At 53.4% G+C, this 19,587-nt stretch overlaps 1 protein-coding gene across 3 annotated transcripts in view; it reads right to left on the bottom strand.

Moving 5' to 3' along the window:
• The window catches only part of KIAA1614 (KIAA1614 ortholog), a 28,828-nt gene extending 15,030 nt beyond the window's left edge, over positions 1–13,798 (bottom strand). The window contains exons 1-4 of one of the 3 annotated variants that reach the window (XM_066261281.1): positions 13,312–13,798; positions 10,637–11,553; positions 9,860–9,923; positions 4,422–4,568 (exon numbers count right to left, since the gene is read on the bottom strand). In XM_066261281.1, coding sequence (XP_066117378.1) covers positions 4,422–4,568; positions 9,860–9,923; positions 10,637–11,553; positions 13,312–13,358 — 1,175 coding nt within the window. In that variant the 5' untranslated portion in view covers positions 13,359–13,798. The remainder of the gene's footprint in view (positions 1–4,421; positions 4,569–9,859; positions 9,924–10,636; positions 11,554–13,311) is intronic. The other 2 variants (XM_066261280.1, XM_066261282.1) reach the window with 2 other exon arrangements.
• Between the last annotated feature and the right edge of the window lie 5,789 nt (positions 13,799–19,587).

Here is a 19,587-nt window from a genome sequence, read left to right as displayed (position 1 = left end):
GAGTGGCTCTGGTCACGGCAGAGCGACGCCCCAGAGGGGCAGAGCATCGCCCCCTGGTGGGCGTGCCGGGTGGATCCCAGTCAGGCGCATGCGGGAGTCTGTCTGACTGTCTCTCCCCGTTTCCAGCTTCAGAAAAATACAAAAAAAAAAAAAAGGTAGAAATAACATTTTTGTTCCAAAAGGAGAACTGAAGGAGAGCTTCATCACAAAGGTAACTTTAATTCAAGTCCTAAAACCCAGAGGCCTCCCCCGCGGTGCTGGGGACAGTGTGTAAATGTGCAGTGAGGATCTGGGAGACAAGGATGAAACAAACAAGGCCTCTGGCAGCGAGCAGATGCCACCCTGCCAATCTTCTCAGGGTGAGATACCACCAGCAGCTTCCTTCATAGTCATCGGTCCTGGCAAGGACTCTGTCTGGCTCAGAACCTGGGTTGAAGGGCCCCATGGGAAGGATGGGAAGGCCCACTTCCTACAACAATGCTGTCCTAGCCACACAATCAATGCAACCCATCGATGCAATTTAATGAGGTGACGCTGATCAATAAGATTACATGGGTTTCAAGTAAACTTCTCTAGCATTTGAACTGTTGATTGCTTTGTGTGCCCATCACCCAAAATCAAATCATTTTCTTTTTTTTTTTTCTTTCATTTTTCTGAAGCTGGAAACAGGGAGAGACAGTCAGACAGACTCCCGCATGCGCCTGACCGGGATCCACCCGGCACGCCCACCAGGGGCGACGTTCTGCCCACCAGGGGGCGATGCTCTGCCCATCCTGGGCGTCGCCATGTTGCGACCAGAGCCACTCTAGCGCCTGAGGCAGAGGCCACAGAGCCATCCCCAGCGCCCGGGCCATCTTTGCTCCAATGGAGCCTTGGCTGCAGGAGGGGAAGAGAGAGACAGAGAGGAAGGTGCGGCGGAGGGGTGGAGAAGCAAATGGGCGCTTCTCCTGTGTGCCCTGGCCGGGAATCGAACCCGGGTCCTCCGCATGCTAGGCTGACGCTCTACCGCTGAGCCAACCGGCCAGGGCATCAAATCATTTTCCATCACCATATAAGTTGTCCCTCTTTACTCCCCTCCCCCCTACCCTAGCTCTACAGTCTTAACACAGCCCCTCTCTGACACAAAACAATGGCACTTATGGTGTCACCTGCCAGGCCCTGTATCCTGTTAATATGTTCTGCCCTCCCGAGATTAGAACCAATAATCTAGGTGTGCCTGTCCCCAAAACAGCAAGAGCATGTGCTTCCAGGAGCCACTCAATATCTCCGCTGATTTGTTTCCAGAAAATGCAGCTACCGCTACCTCTTCACCTCCTGGAAAAGCCCGTCTGTCTACTTGGGCTCGCCCCGGCTGCCTGCGCCAGGCCTGGGATTAAGAAGGCCTTCTGGAGATGGCCCTGCTGCCCCTGCTCTTCCATCATTTTCTGCCAAACTGCTCTTTGGAAGGAGTGATGCCTCTGGGCTGGGGGTGGGGGTGTGTGTGAGGGGCTCATGCATCTAACTGAGGCCCAGGCCTTTGTGGCATCTCATGTTAACTCAGCATGGCTCTCCAGGGTGACTTGACAAGCGTAACCTTTAGAAGCATCTGTAGCAAGCCATCTGGCATTGATTTTCAGCTCTACCCTCTGAGGATTCAACAGCGCTGCCAAGTCAAAGTAATTCTTTTCTGGACACAGCAGCTGCTAAAGTGGGTCACCTTGCATTTCTATAGCATCTCTACGGCCAGGGGACGGCCTGGCAAAGGGAAGCCTACTTTAAGGTTAGTGACTGAGGTTGTTGTGAGCTGCGGATGTGACTCAGGGTAGAGGAAGCATCCAAGAGCACACTTAAACAGTGAAGTCTGTTTTGAAGATAGACTTGCCTATTTTGAGACTATCCATCCCAACCTATACACATATGGAAAGTGGAACAGGAGGGTTCCGTGAAAGTCCAAGGCTCTGGGCCCCATATACATGCAGAGAAGAATAGTTAGGTTGCTTCAGTGAAGCCATGCCCATTCATAAGTAGTGTTCTCCAGCCAGAGGAAGACAAGGCACAAAACGTGGAAATAAAAGGGTAGCCTGTCTGGCACCTGTTGCCAGGGTGTAGTGTCTCTGGAGCCCCTCTCCTAAGGTCACACCGACACTGACCACAGAAGCAGGCCACAGCCCTCTGCTCACGCTGGAGTCATCTCAGTGGTGCTGTGAAGGTCCTCAGCCTTTCACGAGTAGGCTCAGCCTCCTCCATCAAAGAGCTCGTGGTCCAGTTCCACTGAGAAGCCTCGTTCCCTCTAGTGCCATGTGGTGATAAAAACCGGCAGGCCCAGCCTGCCCACAATGCCAAGGAACCCACAGGCCTTGTCAGCCACACAGGGGGCCCTACTCAAGCCTGGTGGAGTCTGACATGGGCTGGCAGTCTCATCTTAGGCCCGAGTGCACCAGCTCTGGTGTGTGAACTCCTGCTGTAAGTGGTTCCTGCGGTGCCCCGTACATGGAACAATCACAACGATGGCGATAGGGTGTCACTCAGGGAGCAGCCACATGTATGAAGCACTGATCTGAATGTCCTTGAACTTCTTCCTTCCCCCTTTTCCTCCCTGATGCCCTCACGCTCACCCACAGCTCCAGCCTCATGAAAGCAGGGCAATGCCCAAATGTGCAGCTCTGCCCTCTCTCCTCCTCTACAGACCCCATATCCAGCTGCCTGATGAGTGTCTCCAGTGGGTGTTCCTTGGGCAACCCCCTCCAAAGCCTGACCCTGCACCTGGGCTTCATGCCTTGGCTAAGACCCCAGCAAACCTTCAGACACCCAGTCAGTATCCTGCACTCCATCCGGTATGCCTCCCTTCTCACATGGGCGTGTCCCCTTTATCTGTGGAATTGCTTTCTGTGCTTTCAGTCACTTGTAATCAACAGCGGTCTGAAAATATTAAATGGAAAATTCCAGAAATAAGAAATTCATACTCTGAATTGCAGGCCATTCCAAGTTACATAATAATATTTCTCACTGTCCCACTCCATCGCACCGGGGACATGAATCAGCCCTTTGTCTAGGAGTGTCACCACACCATATATGCTCCCCGCCCACAGTCACTTAGTAGTGTTTTTGTGATCAGATCAACTGTGTGGTATCACAGTGCTTGTGTTCAAGCAACCCTTGTTTTACATAATAATTGCCCCAAAGATTAAGAGTAGTGATGTTGACAATTCGGATACACCAAAGAGAAGATGTTAGATGCTTCCTTCAAGTGAGAAGGTATGAATGTATAGGAAAAATAAGGATATATAGGGTTGGGTACTATCTGTGGTTTCTGGCATCCACTGGGGGTCTTGGACCACAACCCCTGTGAATAAGGTGGGACTACAGTAAATTACTTTGAAGAGGTAACACTCATAGAGTACTCACTATGTGCCAGGAGCTATTCTAAGCACTTTACATATATTTATTAACTCATAACCCTCACAACAACTCTGTAAGACAGGGACTATTACAATTCCCCTTTTAGGTGAGAAAACGGAGGTACTGAGACCTCCCCAAAGGCACAAAGTTAATAAGAGGCAGAGCCAGGACTCAACCCAGTAGTATGGTTCTAGAGTCTCTTAACCTCTTCTCTGAGGCCTCATTAAACCTGCTTATTCTGACTCTCATCAGTCTCCAAATCCTTCTCCCTGTCACATTCCACCAGAACCAGGGAGCAGGACCTCACTGCCCCCAGAACCCAGATCCAACACAGCCTTGTAGCCAGGATGGCTTTACTGACGTGCAAATGTGGTCATGCTACCCACCTGCTTAAAACCCTTTGGGCGCCCGACTGTTATGAGAAACACGGAACGTCCAGCAGGCCTGGAGGCCTCCACGACGGGCCTGCACGAAGTTCTCTGGCCTTCACATCATGCACCCAGCATGTCCTCAGGCTCCAGCCTGGCCCAACTCCTGAGCACGGTGCTTCTGCTCATGGTTTCCGGCCTGGGAAGCTTACCCCTGCCTCCCTCATCTGCCAGTGATATCTACATCCTCCTCCCAGCCCCAGTTTAGAAGCCACCTCCTCTCAAGCCTCCCCTGTCCTTCCCAGGTGGAGCTACAGATGTCCTGCCCATATGTGTGTCTTTCCTCTCCTATATGACAGCCAAGAATTGTATCCATCCGTTGGCTGGCCTTTCCCCTTGGAGAAAGTGAACTCTGTCCCCCGTGGGGTGTGGATTATGTTTCATTCATCTTCAAATATTCAATGCCTGACACTCAGTAGGCCCCTCATAAAGGTATGTTGACCAACTAAATGAATTAAAGCAAGTGCCCTGATGTGGGGCACACGTGTGTGCGTGCATACGTACACACACACACACACACACACACACACACACACAAAGGGGAGGAGTGAGCAGAGGCATTTTGGCTAGGTCCCATCTCTTCTGCCCGGCCAGCCTGGCCCAGGTCCCACTCACCGGCCGCCCTGGTCAATGGTGGGCATGATATCATGGCTGGCACGGAGGGGCCGGGTCCTGGCCTTCATGCGGGCACGCTGCAGCAGGTGCTTGGCTTCCTCATGCCTGGGGCTCCTCAGCACAGGCTCCGGCTTGGGGCCAAAGGTCCTGCAGGGTGGTGCGCAGACCAGGGCGGGCGGGGAAGGGATTTGAAAGAAATAACACGGATTAGGAGGGCTTTAACAATGTCTAGCACGGCTGTTCCAGAAAGCACCCTGCATGTGCAGCCCTCCTGGTCCAGCTCTCACAGATACCCAGCCTGGGGCCTGGCCCTGAGCTACTCCGGACAGGGTTGCAGCGCTGGCCCACCCTGGACATCTGCTCAGGGGCCAGAGCCAGAGACCCCAGGAGGATCTACAAAAGGGTAGGGGTGTCTCCAGATTATTCTTTTGTCCCTTCACCGGGCAGACAGCAGGAGCTATCTGCAGGGAGGGGGCACACAGGGCCCGGGTTGTCGGGCTGGGCCTGTGCCCAGCCAGATGGTCTTTACACGCATCACCTCCCTCTCTCCTTCTGTCTCTCTGCACCCACACATACCCTTTCAAGCTACCCAGCACCCCCCCCCAGCACCCCCCACAGACACAAGGACCAGGCCCATCGCAGCTCTGCTCCTTGGGGGAATGACATTTTTGTAAGTCCTGGTGTTTCCTGCCTGGGTCCCAATCCAGACCCATCAGGCATCGTTAAGGGCTGAGAGAAAATAAGCTGGACTCACACCAAGTCAGCAAATGGCCCGATTTTCATAATAATAAGGGTCCTCACCAGCCCTCCCCACCTACACGGGGACTGCCTCCCCAGCCAGCCCAGAGCTGCAGAAAGTGACAGCCGCCCCCTCCCAGCGCTGTCTCCCAGACAGTGACACTCAGCCCGTGCTGTGTCACAGCGGTGACACGTCCCCACAGCCTCCCACAGATTAGACATTTCTCTCCACGGAGCTCGTGCTCCCAGCCAGGCTGGCTGAGGGCAGGTGTTCTCTCCATGTGACAGACGAGGGTGCTCCGGAGCAGAGAGGCGCACTCGCACATTGCTCAAGGTCAAACATCAGTCAAGAGCGGAGGAGACAACAGCCAGCCCTAATGCCTGTAGCATCTTCCCACATCCTCTGTCCCCTCTCCTTCCAGGATCCCAGGGCAGGCTGAGGATGCTCGGGGCTAGAATCAGACACACTCTTTGAAGTGACTTCAGCATCACTCGTGGCCGCCCCGGTCCTCTCCTGGCAGGGTCCGCAGGAAGTCAGCTCAGGCAGGGAGAGGCTCAGCAGGGCCTGGAGCTCAGCCGCCCCTTCCTTCCCACCCAATACGTACCCTGGAGAAAGGGGCCTCGTGCTGGGAGGGGAAAGGTACCAAACCATTTCCTAGGTGACAGGAGACAGAGATGTGAATGGCACAACTCTGAGGCCTCCTTGGGATGTCCTTAGATAAGCTTCGGGCAGTCTAGCATTTCTTTCTTTTCTTTCTTTCTTTCTTTTCTTTTTTTCTTTATTATTTCCTTCCTTCTTCCCTCCCTCCCTCCTTCCCTCCCTCCTTCCTTCCTTCCGTCTTTTTCTTATTAATTTATACCCAAGCTTTGGGGCCCAAGGAAAAGGGCACTGCTCAGTAAAGGCGCCATCTGTGCCCACAAACCCTGGCAGGGCCCGGGCCGGTTTGGAACCAGAAGGGATGACTAGCGTGAAGCGATAGCGCGTCTCCAGGCCCACGGCCCCGCAAAGCCTCCTTTGGCAGGAGAGGCCTCCCTCTGCACGCTTCCTGAGCAGGCGGCCCCTCTGCTGCCACGCTGCTGAGAGCAGCTCTGCTCCCTGGGGCTCCCGCTCCGACAGCACAGATAATGAGGTTACCAGCCCGGAGAGCCGCCCCTGCAGCTGCGGGCCTCTGGCTGCCAGCCTGCACACTCGGAGCCTTCCGGTGACAGCTGTGGTTCCAGGCTGTCGGAGGGCATTTGTCACAAGACCTGGTGGGCAGGCAGGAGGTCGCAGGCAGCTGGCCAGATGCTGCTAGGATCGGCCTTGCCCAGGTTTCTAAACCATTTCCAGCTCTGCTATTTCCTTTCTCTCCCTTAAATTGGAGCTGTTGATTTTTTTTTTTTTTCCATCAGCTGCCCTGCTTTGGTTCCTGGCACACAAAGCTGGTTTCTCCACTGATTAGAAAAGCAGGGCTTTTGGGGCGCCTGGAGGCATCCATGCAGTAACAAACTAAGCAAAGAGGAAGAGTGGCAGTCACCTTCACAGATGGCAGTCAAGGTCAGCACAGGAGGCGGGCAACCTCTACTGGTGCACCCAGAGTGGAGCGGGCAGGTGCTGACTGGCCCTGGGGAGGGAAGAGGTCTCTCTCCCGAGGCAGGGGGTCAGCTGCAGTGGTGCTGCGCATGCTGAGCCTGTCCCAGCCCAACATCACACTGGCCCCCCCGAAGGGGCACCAGCCCCAGGAGGCAGGTGGGTACAGACTCTCCCAGCTAAGGGAGCCTTTCTGGTCCAATCAAAGCCTGGCCTCAGTCAAGGGCACACAGCCCTGGAGCCAAACCCTTGCCATCGCGGACTATAACCCACACTCCAGGCTCTCACAGTTCCTCAGGAGGTTTCCGGAAGGGCCGGGCAGCTACTGTAGGGCTAGGCCAGCAGTTCTCAACCTATGGGTCGTGACCCCGGTGGGGTCGAACGACCAAAACACAGGGGTCGCCTAAAGCCATCGGAAATACATATTTTATTTTAAAATGTCTTGTATAACCGCTGGGCTAGGCAGAGGAAGTCCACCTAAGAATAGACAGCTTTTGCCGCTTTTTGGAATGCCTGCATATCTGGGGCTCGTTCGCTCAGCAGGTAGGCCCAGGGATCAGGTGGCTGAGCGCTTTTCCTCCCTGGGCCTCAGTTTTCCCATCTGTAAACAGCAGGAGTTGAATAAGGGAGAGGATATGCTACCCTGCGAGTCTGGGACTTTGGCCAGGGAGTCTGCTGTACCCCAAGGTGGAGGGGGGGACTTGAACGTCCTCTCCCCACGGGGTTCACACCGCAGATGTTTGGCCCTCAAGGAGCTGCAAAACCTACAGAGGCCTGATCGTTAGGGACCAGTGGAATTCCACGGGAGTATTCGGGCCCTTCTCTCTGCCCCCACAACGACAGAGCTGTGCCCTGAGCTGCTTCCCAAGGACAAGGGGCAGCAGGTAGCCCCCTCCCCTCTGGTCTCCCCACTGAAGCTAGTTTCTTGGTGGAGACACAGGCAGGTTGAGCTCTCGGGTCAGGACAACCACCAAGGCTCTCCTAGCCAGGGACATCAGTGGAACAGAGTGGCCTTTCTTCAGCCATCATAATCCTGGATTAAAACAATAAGCTCCAGCAAGTCTGGGTTTAACCCTTCTATCCCAGGAACATAATTCAGGGAAATCGTTTGGAATGTAAGGTGGCCTGACGCTTCCCAGTTTACAGGGTGCAGCAGGCAGAGGGAAAATACGCAGAGCATAGACTTCGGCACCACGCAGCCCTGAGTACAAATCCTGGCTCCGCCCCAACAGCAGTACTATCCTGGGCAAGCCACCTGACCTCTCCCCGGGGGGTCTCTCTGTCAGTGAAACAGGAATAATACACGAGATAAAACAAAAATATGGGCACAGTGCCTGCCACAGTGCCTGAAGTGGCAGGGCTGGCACGGTCTTCTGGAGGGAGGGACTGGCCACCGGACGCGCTGGCCCTCTGGGACACAGCCTTCTCTTGCTCCTCAGTAGAGAACAAGCACCTGGGGTTGGGGGAGGGAAGTCTCCTCCACAGTTAGGGTCCTGGGGCATTTCTGGTGTTTCTTGGCAACTCGGTGGTCTAGCCTCCATGGCTCAGGCTGTGTGACTAGCCCTTACCCCCAGTCTTGAGCTCTGTAGTCATTGTCATTCACGAGCTCCTTGTTTTATCACCTTTCAGAGCAGTAACAATTGTGGACATAACAAAAAACATGCTGGGTTAACACGGTCCAAACGCTTAATTTCAACATTAACGGCACTGATGCTAAACTTGGACCTCTTATGCCTCAAACCCTGAGCAAGTCTGAGGGCCTCACTGCCAGAGAACATCCTGACTCATGTCCTGGGCCCTTCAGGATAGCCAGCATGCTGCATGGCCACAGCCTCGGAACACTGCTGTCCTAAGCCCCTCAGAGTGGACACCAAGCCCCAGAACCCTGATCCCACGTGGCACTCCTGGGGTACAGAGCCAACAGAAGCGTGCCTTATTTCAAAGGTCTCTTGAGAAGTTCAGCTGTACAGAAGTGGCCTCAATAAATCTATCCCCCTTAGGTGACAGGTGGAGCCCTGCTATGTCTTAAGGACCACTTTAATACCTGCCCAGGAGACTCAGGCACAGTGCCAAATGAGTAGTCCTGTCCGAGGAGGGCCAGAAGACATGGCTGAGCTTTCTCCCATCCTTGAACTAGACAGACTCTCTGACCTGGGTATCTGCTCACAGGGGTCTGGCTGTCGATTGCCAAAAGATGCCAGTGGGGCATGCTGAGCCAACTTCTAAACCAGCCAGAGGACAAAGCTTTCCCCATGACAACTCTACAACTGGATATATGCTGGGCAGAACCCTAGGACCCCCTAAGGCACTCTCTCTCTCTCTCTCTCTACACACACACACACACACACACACACACACCACATATACAATTATCATACTACTCACATACACATCTACACATACTACACATGCACACTCAGCTGGCTGACCAGATTAAACAGTAATCCAGAAATCCCACCCAGAGGATCCCACACAAATGCCGCCACCTTGCAGGACCTGGGGAAGTCCCTCCCTACCCCATGGTAGAGGCTCTCCTCCTTTAACAGGGTGTTTTTATTACTTATTACCCAGCATGCCAGTCAGGAGCATAGGCTCCTCCTTTGCCAGTGACCGGGGACACAGCCCCCAGCGGGGTGCACCCAGAGGAGGAAGGGTGAGGGCAGGGGCGGGAAGGAGCGGCTGCAGGGAAAGGGGCACCGTCTCCGCTGACACGGGAAGGTGCATCTGCCCAAACCCGGCTCCTCTCTGGGTTCCCCTCTGGACTCTGGAGGGAGGGGAAAGGGTGTCAGTGAGGACCACAGTCCTTTCTGCTGTCACACTCTTCCACACTGTGACAGGGTGGGGTGGGGATGTGAGGAGAGGCTACAAATGGTGGCAATGAAGGCTGGAGAAGAGACCCCTGACAGAAGGGAGGCAGCTAGGATTCCAAGTCATAAATGATGAGGGCTGAAGGAACCAGACAGCCCCTCCCGCAGTCCTTGGCCGAAGCCCCTGAGAAAGCCAGTAACCGAGCAGAAGCTGGACCACCTGAATCTGGGCAGCTCTGTTTGTCAGCAGTGCTGGAGGGGTCCTTCCACAGTTTCTGGAAGGTGAGGAGGGAGAGGGAGAAAGGTTCGCTCTGAGCTCTTACCTGTTCTGCTCTGAGTCCTGCAGGGAGATGCCTGAGTCCCAGTCCAAGTCCCCCGATGGTCGCTCTAGGACCCCGAACAGAAGCAGACATCAGCACAGAGCCAGAAGCTGGGCTCTCCACTGTCATTTAAGAAATGACAAGGAGGTTTCTCCAGAAGCCATTTACTTCCCAAATAAATCCCCCCCCCTCGCCACACGTCTGTGCCTCTGTGTCTTGGCCTGAGAGGTGGAGCCACAGCCTGGCACAGTGGCTGTACTGGGTCTTGCCTCGGGCTAAGGGGCCTGCATGGGTCCTCTCGGGAATGGGTGAGGAACGAGCTTCTGGAATGGGAAGGAAAGAAGGGACAGAGGTGTCTTCTCAGACGTGAACACGTGCACATCCCAGAGGTGCTACTGCCTGCATTCAGCGCACCTGATAAGATGCTCGACCACTTTGAGGGGAGGGGCCCACGGGAGGGTGAGGGTGCGGCATTGGAGGGAGATGCAGAGTCACTCCAGAAAGGGCTACAATCTACGAGGGAGCAGCTATAGTAGCTGCCAATCCCAGGCATAGAGGGCGGCCTCCCCCAGGCCCGGGGAGCACTCAGCAGATGGGCGGGCTGTGAGGTGGTAAGAGTCTATGCCAAAGCCAAGATGAGGACAGCTGATGATTTCGGGGCGAGGCAGCTGCACTCTCCTCCCTCTCCTGCCCATCCCCCTGCATGGCAGCCCCCTCCCCTTCTCCTTCTGGACCCCCTCCTGCTGCCTCTACCACCCAGGCCTGCACAGTGAGCCTTACCTGGTACAGCTCTGTCCCAGGATGGAGTCCAGGCTGGGATTCTCACCTTGGGGGAGGCTTGTCCCCCAACTATTAGCATCTCCTGCAGAAGAAGGCGGTTCCTCTCCACCCGTTCAGACAGAGGCAAGGCGCTGCCCGCAGGGCCCAGAGCCCCCACGTCTCCAGCTCTCCGGAGCCCTCTGGGCAGGGCAGGCCTGGGAACAAAGTCCTCCTCGGAGGTCAGGGACAAGCTGTCCAGGTCTCCCCCTGTGCCTGGGTCATCCTGAAGGGGGTACGACGTGCCTTTCCTCAGGCTGGGCACCTGAGGGGATTTGTTACTAGGTCTAGGGCCCCTTGGTCGGCCTGGAGTGACTCTGTGCGTGGGGCTGTCTTCCAAAGAGGTGGGCCCCAGTAGCAGACCCCTCTCATGGTCAGGCAGTGCCCAGACTGTTTTTGGAATCCACGATTTCCTCCCGTTACAGCACTCAAGCCCAGGGGTAGGCGACCTGGATGACCCAGGGTCCGCACTTCCAGCAGGTTCCTCCTCATGGACACTGTTGTCTAGCTGTCCTTCGGTCCAGTTCTGAGCATGGGGGACCACCATGGCATCTGGCAAGAGAGTCTTGGCTCCACCCACCTTGACTCGTCGGCACTTGGGTTTCTTGGGGGATGGCCGCTCATGGGCGGTGAGGCAGGGGCTGGCCCCCTGTTTGCCTGTTGTCATATTTTCTTTCAAGGCCCTGACCTTGGACTCCAGCACGGAGGGTCCCCATGACCTGAGAGGATGGGGAGCCATCGGGCTAGGCATTCTGTCTTCCTGAGGGCAAGGCCAGGGCCTTGAGAAGTATCCATTATTGGGTTGGGGCTCAGTGCCGCTTCCCTCCACAGCTGGGCTCACATCCACGCAGCTGGCTGTTCTGCTCCCTATTCTGGGCTCTCTGGGAGAGAAAACAGACAGAGCTCCTTAGACCCAGCACTTGGGTCCACAGAGTGCCTTCATATTGAGCTCTGTCCAGATGAGAGTAATGGCATTCCCTCTAGATACTGGGATTTGTAAAAGTACAAATCATGGGATGATACAAATAAGGTATTACTGAACTTTTTCTTCCAGGTCTCAGTAGTGTTTCTAGGTTTTCTATCCCCATTTTACAGATAGGGCATAAACATCAAACAACAACTCATCCTATGCCAGATGTGGAGCAGAGCGAAAAGCCAGGTCAGATATCCTGATCCCTGGCCTCTTGCTTCCCTGACAAGTGACCTCAGTGAATATGTGATATCTCACAGGATCTTAGGATCTGACCTTTGGGTGGGAGGTACCCCATGAACTTCCCCCACACTCACACCCTCCAAACCACAGGCCCACAGCCTGGTGCTGTGCTCAAAGGGTGACCATGATCATTCCTGGCCATATAGCTCAATTGGTTAGAGCATTGTCCCGAAACTCAGAGGTTGCTGGTTCGATCCCCAGTTAGGGCACATACAGGAACAGATGTTCCTGTCTCTCTCCTGCTCTCTCCCTTCCTCTCTCTGAAATCAATAAAATCAACATTACAAAAAAAAAAAAAGGTGACCATGATCAGTCACTAACTTCTACTACCAGCATCTGCAAGTGCTTTCAAACATACTCTCTCAAATAACCCTCATACAGTTCAGCCGGAACAGCATTATCATCCTCACTTTTACAAATGGTGAAACTGAGGTCCAGCAAAATGATGTCACATAGGTGCTACAGGGAGACCAGTTGGAAGGCAATGATGTTTCCTGTCCCAAAGCCAGGGCTCTTCCAAAGCACTCCGTGGTCACTTAACTCCACCCCCTTATTCTGTGATGAGAATAATCTGGTCTAGAGAGGTTTGGTGACTTTCCAGAATGACACAGCTCCTCAGTGGCATGGTTGACGGGATGAAAGTGAGCATGGGATTTTATTCACTACCTTGTTCTGTGCACACACAGAGGCCACAGTCACCCTGTTCTCTGAGGAAATGCTCCCTCAGTACCATTTATCTAGCTACCTCCCACTTGAACTGTGTGTATAAAAATTCATATTTACATCTACCACAAATTAGGAGTTATTCACTTCGTACATTGACTAAGGATTCACCATAGAATTATTTTAAATGGCAAGTCCCTCTATAGTTTATTATAATTCAATTTATGCATGCTTCAGGCATGTACATATTTCATAAAGTAAAACACACACACATACTGCAAAATGTCACATGAGCTGTAAGCCAGTGAAGTGTAAGGACTCTTGAGAAGGCCGAGGTCATTCACTCTATTATTTAATCTTAGAATTTACGAACTTTCTCTTTGCAGTCAAGTCACTGACTCCTCTCTTCTAAGGTTCGATCCAGGGAACAGGGCATGAGAATGTAATGGGAGCGGTTTCAGTTAAATTCAAAAATCTTTCTGATGGATAAACTCTAGACCTGTGTTCCAGAGCTAATCGGTCAGGGGAGACCTTCGGGAGGAGAACCTTCCAATGGGGCTCTGCGGGCCGCCTGGGGAGATGGATGGAGCCGCCTGACTCTTTGGCCCAAGTACTGTATCTGCTCAAACTCAGAAAGGCTGAAATGAAGATGGACACGGAGGGCGGGCCTCCCCTGACCCTTGCAGCTCCGTGCCCCCGCCACCCGGCCACCCCGCCGGCCCGGCTCCTCGCCTCCTCGCCTCCTCGCCTCCTCTGTACTCACTGAGGGCCGCCGCCGGCAGGTTTGGCCGCCTCCTCCATCCCCTCCATCCCTGGACCGGCGAGCCCTGCTCTGGCCCCCTCTCCTTCCCAGGCCCCAGGGCCGGACTCCGCTCCCGGCTCTTCTGGCAGCCCCAGGCTCGGGTGGGGTCCGAGCGCGGCCTCCCTCCGGGTCAGAGGAAGAGAGCGGGCCGGGCGAGGAAGGCAGTAGCATCGGCTGCTAGTTCGTGGCTGTGCCCCGAAGGGGAAAGGAGCCAAGCCTGGCGCCTTCCAGGGCCGGGACGGGGCGAGCGCGAGCGGAGCGCAGCGCAGCCAGGAGGGGAGCGGAAGGGGCTGGAGCAGCGGGCCTGCCCCGCCCGGCCTCGCCCCTCGGCGCCGCGGCAGCCGCCGGCCCGGGCGCCCGAGCCCCTGGGAGCCGCTTCCCCAGCGGCGCGGACCGGGGAGCCAGCGCCTCGCACACGTCAGAGAGGCGGGAGGATGGCGAGGCCCGGGCTGAGTCCGGGAGCCCGGCCGGGCCCTGCGCGCGGACGCGGGGCGCCCGGCCGGGCTGAGCCCTTGCGGCCGCCGGCGGGCCCTGGGCGTCTGCGGCCGGCGCAGCCGTGGGATGCGGCTCCACGGGAGTGAGAGCTAAGGAAACAACAGCACGTTCTTCCCGATCGCGGGAATGCGTGTAACTCTACACCTCGGTTTGGGGGTGAGGCTCGGCTACCCGGGTTGAAGCTAAGGAATGCCCTTTGTTTAGACAGCTTTTCCGAAGGCGTCGTGGGCCCTCTCCGACGGGAAGTCCCCAGCAGCCTAGAGCGCTGTTTCCTCCCAGGTCAAGGTCATTCATTTCTGCTTTGCAGAGGCGCGAGGGTAACCGGATAGAAGTGGGTTCTCTCATCCTGTCCTATGGAGGGGTAGAGCCTGCTGCCTGCGTTGCTAGCGGCCTGGGGTAGGGACGGCTGTCAGAGTTCTGGGGACTGGTGAAGACAACTTGTCACTTTTTTACCTGGTAGGAAATAGCAAAGGGCTTCACCTGCAGCTGTGGCCCAAACCAACAGGAGCTTTCTTTCTCTTTCCACCCAGAGAGAGGTGCGGGAGCCTCACCTATTTCCAAACCTATTTTCCCACAAAGGATGGGAAACAGAGTTAGGACCGTGGAGATTCTAGAAATCTCTACTAAGGGCAAAGGCTCATTCATCTGTCCTGCAGCCAGCAAGCTTCTCTCTCAATATGGGCTGCTCTCCCGTTGGCACTTGTGCACTACAGTCCCCATCCAGACAACAGGCATAGCAACTGTCAGGACCATACATACACTGAGCGGAAGGGGGGGGGCGAGGCCAAGGACCTTTGCTGAGAAGGCCCCGGGCAGAAGGTGGCATGTGGGCGAGGCCAAAGCACTCAAGCCTGAGAGCCCCCTTTTGGGGAGCGGTGGAAGGGTGGCCTTGGGCTAATTTAGGAAGCTGAGAGATCACCTAGGACAAAGACTCTGTTACAGAGCAGGCCCAAGGTCCCACCATTCTCCTGACAGGTGGTCTCCAGAGTTTGAGACCAGTGCTCTTGCGTTTAATCCCATCCCCGCTGCATATTCCCAGGTCAAGTGGTTTCTCCAACAGGGCATGCTGCACATCAGTAATGATCACTTCATAATAGAGTAACGTGCCATTTATGAGGGCATACTGTGCACCCTCCTGGGCTAAGCACATTGCATTCCTTATCTTACATGGCAACCTTAAGAGCCTGGTACTGTTTACCATCTTTGTACAGATGAGGAAACTGAGTTAGGTGACCTGCCCAAGGTCACAGAGCTAGTAAGTGGCAGGCCTCCTGGAGCCCAAGACCCTCACAGCAATCACACTGCACATGTTGCCAATATTCTGCACATTCAACATGGAAAGCTTTTTTAGCTTAAAAAATTAATAGTCAAAACATGCAGCCCAGCCATGATGGTCTGGCCCTTTCTCTAAGTCATTCCTGCCTTCCTTATTCCTGCCACTCAAGGTAAAATCACTCTTCTCCTCCACATGCAATGTCAAATCCAACAACAACAATACCATCGTTATTACCAGAAACCTCTTACGAGCTTAGGTGCTCCACATAGAATCTTTTAGATCTTTATAACAACCCAGCAAAATGGGTATAGGGTTTCCGTACTTCAGGAATAAGGAAGTTAGGGTACAGAGAGATTAAGGGACATGCTCGGGACCACACAGCTAGCAGAGCAGAATCTGAGTCTATCCTGTCTGGCTCCAAGATCCTCTGCCCAGCTTCCTCCTTCCAGAGGCTCCTCAGAATGCAGACTCTCAGACTTAACTTCTCTGTGACTCCTCCCCCGGAAGTTAATGATCTGTAAAGCAAATTTATGAAAGTTCCAGCAAGGGCTTAATGTTTAAAAGAAACGCGCCCCTCCTGCCCCCAACTTTCTGAGATGCAAATAATCACCTTTAGTTTACTCATTGAATTTATTTTACTTAATATAGGGGAACCTGAATGTCACATCTGTATAGTGGCTTTAAAATATATGTTTGAAAACACCAATAAGCAAATTCTCAGAATACTATGAAGTTATGAAGATATTTACATGTCTGAGGGCACTACTCATTTCATCTGGAGTCTGTTTGGTTCAGCAAGAATAGGCTGAGCTCCTACTCTGTGCCAGGCATTGGGGAGAGAAAATATATAATACCATAGAGCCTGTCCTTGAGAAATTTCTGGTCAAGTGGGGCAGGGGAAGGGCAAGCACATAAACTTTCTGTGCGAGGCTAGCATAGGGTGGTGGTGGTGGATGGGTCATAGGAACAGACTGAGGTTATGTGTTGTGTGGGAGGGGGTATCACAAAGATCTGGGTCTTGTAGAATCAGCAGGAATCAGTCAGACAGTGGGGGGGGGGGAGGCATTTCAGACAGAGAGATCAGCATAAACACAGGCATTGAGGTGTGAAACTGCCTGGTTTCAGTATTACTAAGTGTAAACGTTTAACTGGGAAAGGCCAGGGGAGGGCTGAGGCTGCAGAGCGGGGTGCTGTGGCCTGGCTGAGGGCTTCTGGGCCGGGTGAGGAATTGACACTCCAGTCTGCGGAGTGGGAATCCCTAAAAGGTGGTCCACACTGGCCCCAGCCCGTTAGTGTGGCACGTTTCCAGGCTGGGGCACTACCTTATGTCCTTATGCATCAGACTCTGTCATTCATTACCTTCTTCTGGAGAGAGATCTAAGAAGAACACCATTACATGGTAAGTATCAATCACATAGCCCTCCTCCTCCATTTGAACAACTGGGGAAACCCACTATCCCAGGAAGCCTCCTTCCACTCAGCCTGAATAAAAACACAAGCCTGACTCCTTCCCTCCACATGCTCCCAACACTCAGTCTGAATTAGGAGCCATGGGAGATGTGGAAACTGGGTTTCCCTTAGGATGAAGGCATAGGTCTGATGTCACACTGTCAGAGCCAGATGGGTGTGGGGGGGCAGTGATAGGGGGAGTTGTATGGTACACAGTCCCTCTGTCATCCCTCTGCTATATGCCTGAAGGAAACCTGAAATTTCTGGTTGCTCTGGTCCTGGCCATGGGGCATGTGGCCTGAGGAGCACCTGGTGGGGACACTTTGCCCCAGGGTCTTCACTCAGGCCTCAGGATTTCTTTTCAGCAGCGTTGGCCCGAAAGCACTGGGGCTGTCTCCTATGCACCTGCCTCTCCCCTGTTTAGAGCCCCAATCCCCACTATTTCCCAAGGGCTGGCAGACCTGTGCCTTTGTAGGTAGACACTCTCCCAGGACGCCCGTGTAAGCTGATTTTGAGTCTCAGCCACGGAAATTCTGATTCCTTAGGCTGGAGTAAGGCCCAGGAATCTGTTTTCTAATAAACTGCTCAGGTGATTCTGAGGCCCAGTCAGTTCTGAGAAGCACACATCCTGTATGGCACACGGTCCCTCCAGCCTCAGTTCTCACCCCCAACAGCCGTCCTGCATGTCCGCCATATTGAATTGCTTCCAGTTCCCTTGACCGCCACACTGATTCATGTCTCCTGGCCTTTGTCCAGGCTTTCCTTCAGCCTGAAATGCTCTGCACACACACCTACCAATGTTTCCTCCTCAGGGAAGCCTTCCCCAACCCTCTCCACAGTCCTCCTGAGCAGGGTTAGAGCGCCCGGGCTCACTCCTGCCAGAGCACTGAGCTGTCAAAATCCGATACCTCACAGAGCCCTTCCTGATCGATATCTTTGTCCCTGGCCTCTAACATGTGCTCAGCCACACATAAGGTATTGACTAAGTGCCAGACTGTTAAATGAAAGAAAAAATAATCCCTATCAGGTTAGGATGCCTAAAAGGAGACAAGAGGCCACTGCTTGCTAAGAGGATCAAAGCCATTTCCAAAGGGTTTGGTTCATTTTCTCAATATGGCTGGTCGTGCCCCAGGGCCTGTGAGAAGTCAGTCACTGGCAGGGCCAGGACAGCCCCTGGGCTTCCTGACTGACTCCTATTTACACCCAATGCCAGGCCTCCCTGCCCTGGTCCCTCTCTCTTCTTCCCAAAATGGTCCTTGAGCACCGATAGCAGGGTGGACCTTTACTTCAATTCCCACTGAGCCTGGAAATTTGGAGATAAAATACCTATTGGAAGAAGCAATGGATGAGCACAGGGAGAGAAGAGAATGAGAGAGAAGCACACAAAACCAGGCTGGGAGAGGACCCCAGGGACATGTACAGTCAGGCAACATGACAACAGGGAACCTCAGGAGAGCAGCCACCTCATTTCCTTGTTATGCTTCTCTATATACTCCAACACACATGTACATATGTATATGTGAAGACATACATGCCATGCTCTCCTACGCCTCTCCTGCCTGAATTGACTGAGTCCCAGGGAGAACAGAAGTGGGGTTCTTACCTAGTCAGGGTCAGACGGTACCAGTCCTTCGGGCTGGCAGACAGGGAGCCCTTCCCTGGAGATATGGTCTCCATACTCACTGCCTTTGATGCACACACACCGGTATCCACCGACTCTGCTGGGCATCTGTTCCTGTGCCTCAGTCCAAACTGCAGCTTTTCAGTTCATAATCCTAATCATAGGGAAATGACTGAGATTAGGGAAATATTTTAACACTGTCCCTCCTACTCTACCATTCCTGCTCCACAGGAGGCCGTCATTACCAGGACATCGCTCAATAATCATTGTCATCTTGGCCAAGTCAATTTTCTCATCTACAAAATGAGAACAGATTCAAGGAGAAAGATATTGGAGGATGACTGAGCCCTAAAGTCACATTTGTGACAATTTTTGATCTTGAGAAAAAACAAAGTGCCTGGTACTATATTAATAACTTGCTTAAGATGTATGAGAAACTGAATAAAATATATTAGTATAGCCCTCACAATAAGAGTTCAATTAAAAATTACAATTATTTCACTGGAAGCTAAAAAAATGTTTGGCAACATTTAACAATGCACATAGAAGTAGAGGCTTCCTTAACACAATAAAAATATCTTTTCAAATAATATCTAACAGCCAACACATTACAAAATGGTGAAACTCCAGGGTGGTCAAAATCAGCGACTGAACAAGAATGCTTGGCATAACCATATTTATTTAACAATGATCTGTAAGTCCTGAAATGTATAATTATTAAAAATGAGTTATAATTATAATGCATAATTATTTTAAAGGAACATAAATTCACTATACTTTGTAGATGATAAGACTGTTTACTATAAAGAACCCTCACATTTAATTTCATTGAGGGTCAAGTTCAGGTCTGGGTATGAACTTGATTAAGTGAGATACTGGAAATGAGGACAGTGGAAATGCATTTTACTTGTTGAAGAGAGTCTCTGAGGAGATTTTCACTGAGGGCTGATGCGCTGGAATCCTGGGCTGTGAACATGCCTTCCCACATCCTCAGGGACAGGTCTTAAGCACTGCCATCTGCCTCATTGTCCTTTGTGAGAGGCAGCTACCAGCATGTGCACCGGGGCATCAGCTCCTACTCTGGAACAGCCCCCAACAAAGCCTGCGTGTTAGATTTTCCGAGGAAGGAGCAAAGGCTCCCGGGGGCCTAGGAATCTGCCCACAGCTACAAAGCTGATGAGTGAGGCGGCCCTCAGCCCTGCTCCAGACGGGGCAACCGCATTTCCGGCTGAGGTGCGGCAGGGGCTAGCCTTCCAGAGAGAGCCCCACACGTGGCACCACCAAACCACTGCTCCCAGGCGCCCTCAAGATTGCTTCCCTCTCAAGCCAGAGCCTCCCCCAGCCTACTAACGCTCAGACGGAAAGAAAACTTGCTCCTGGGAGAGCCGGTGGTGGG

Source organism: Saccopteryx bilineata, chromosome 2, assembly GCF_036850765.1.
Source record: "Saccopteryx bilineata isolate mSacBil1 chromosome 2, mSacBil1_pri_phased_curated, whole genome shotgun sequence".
Lineage (NCBI taxonomy): Eukaryota > Metazoa > Chordata > Mammalia > Chiroptera > Emballonuridae > Saccopteryx > Saccopteryx bilineata.
Note: the sequence above shows the minus strand (reverse complement) of the source record. Positions and strands in the feature narration are given on the sequence as shown.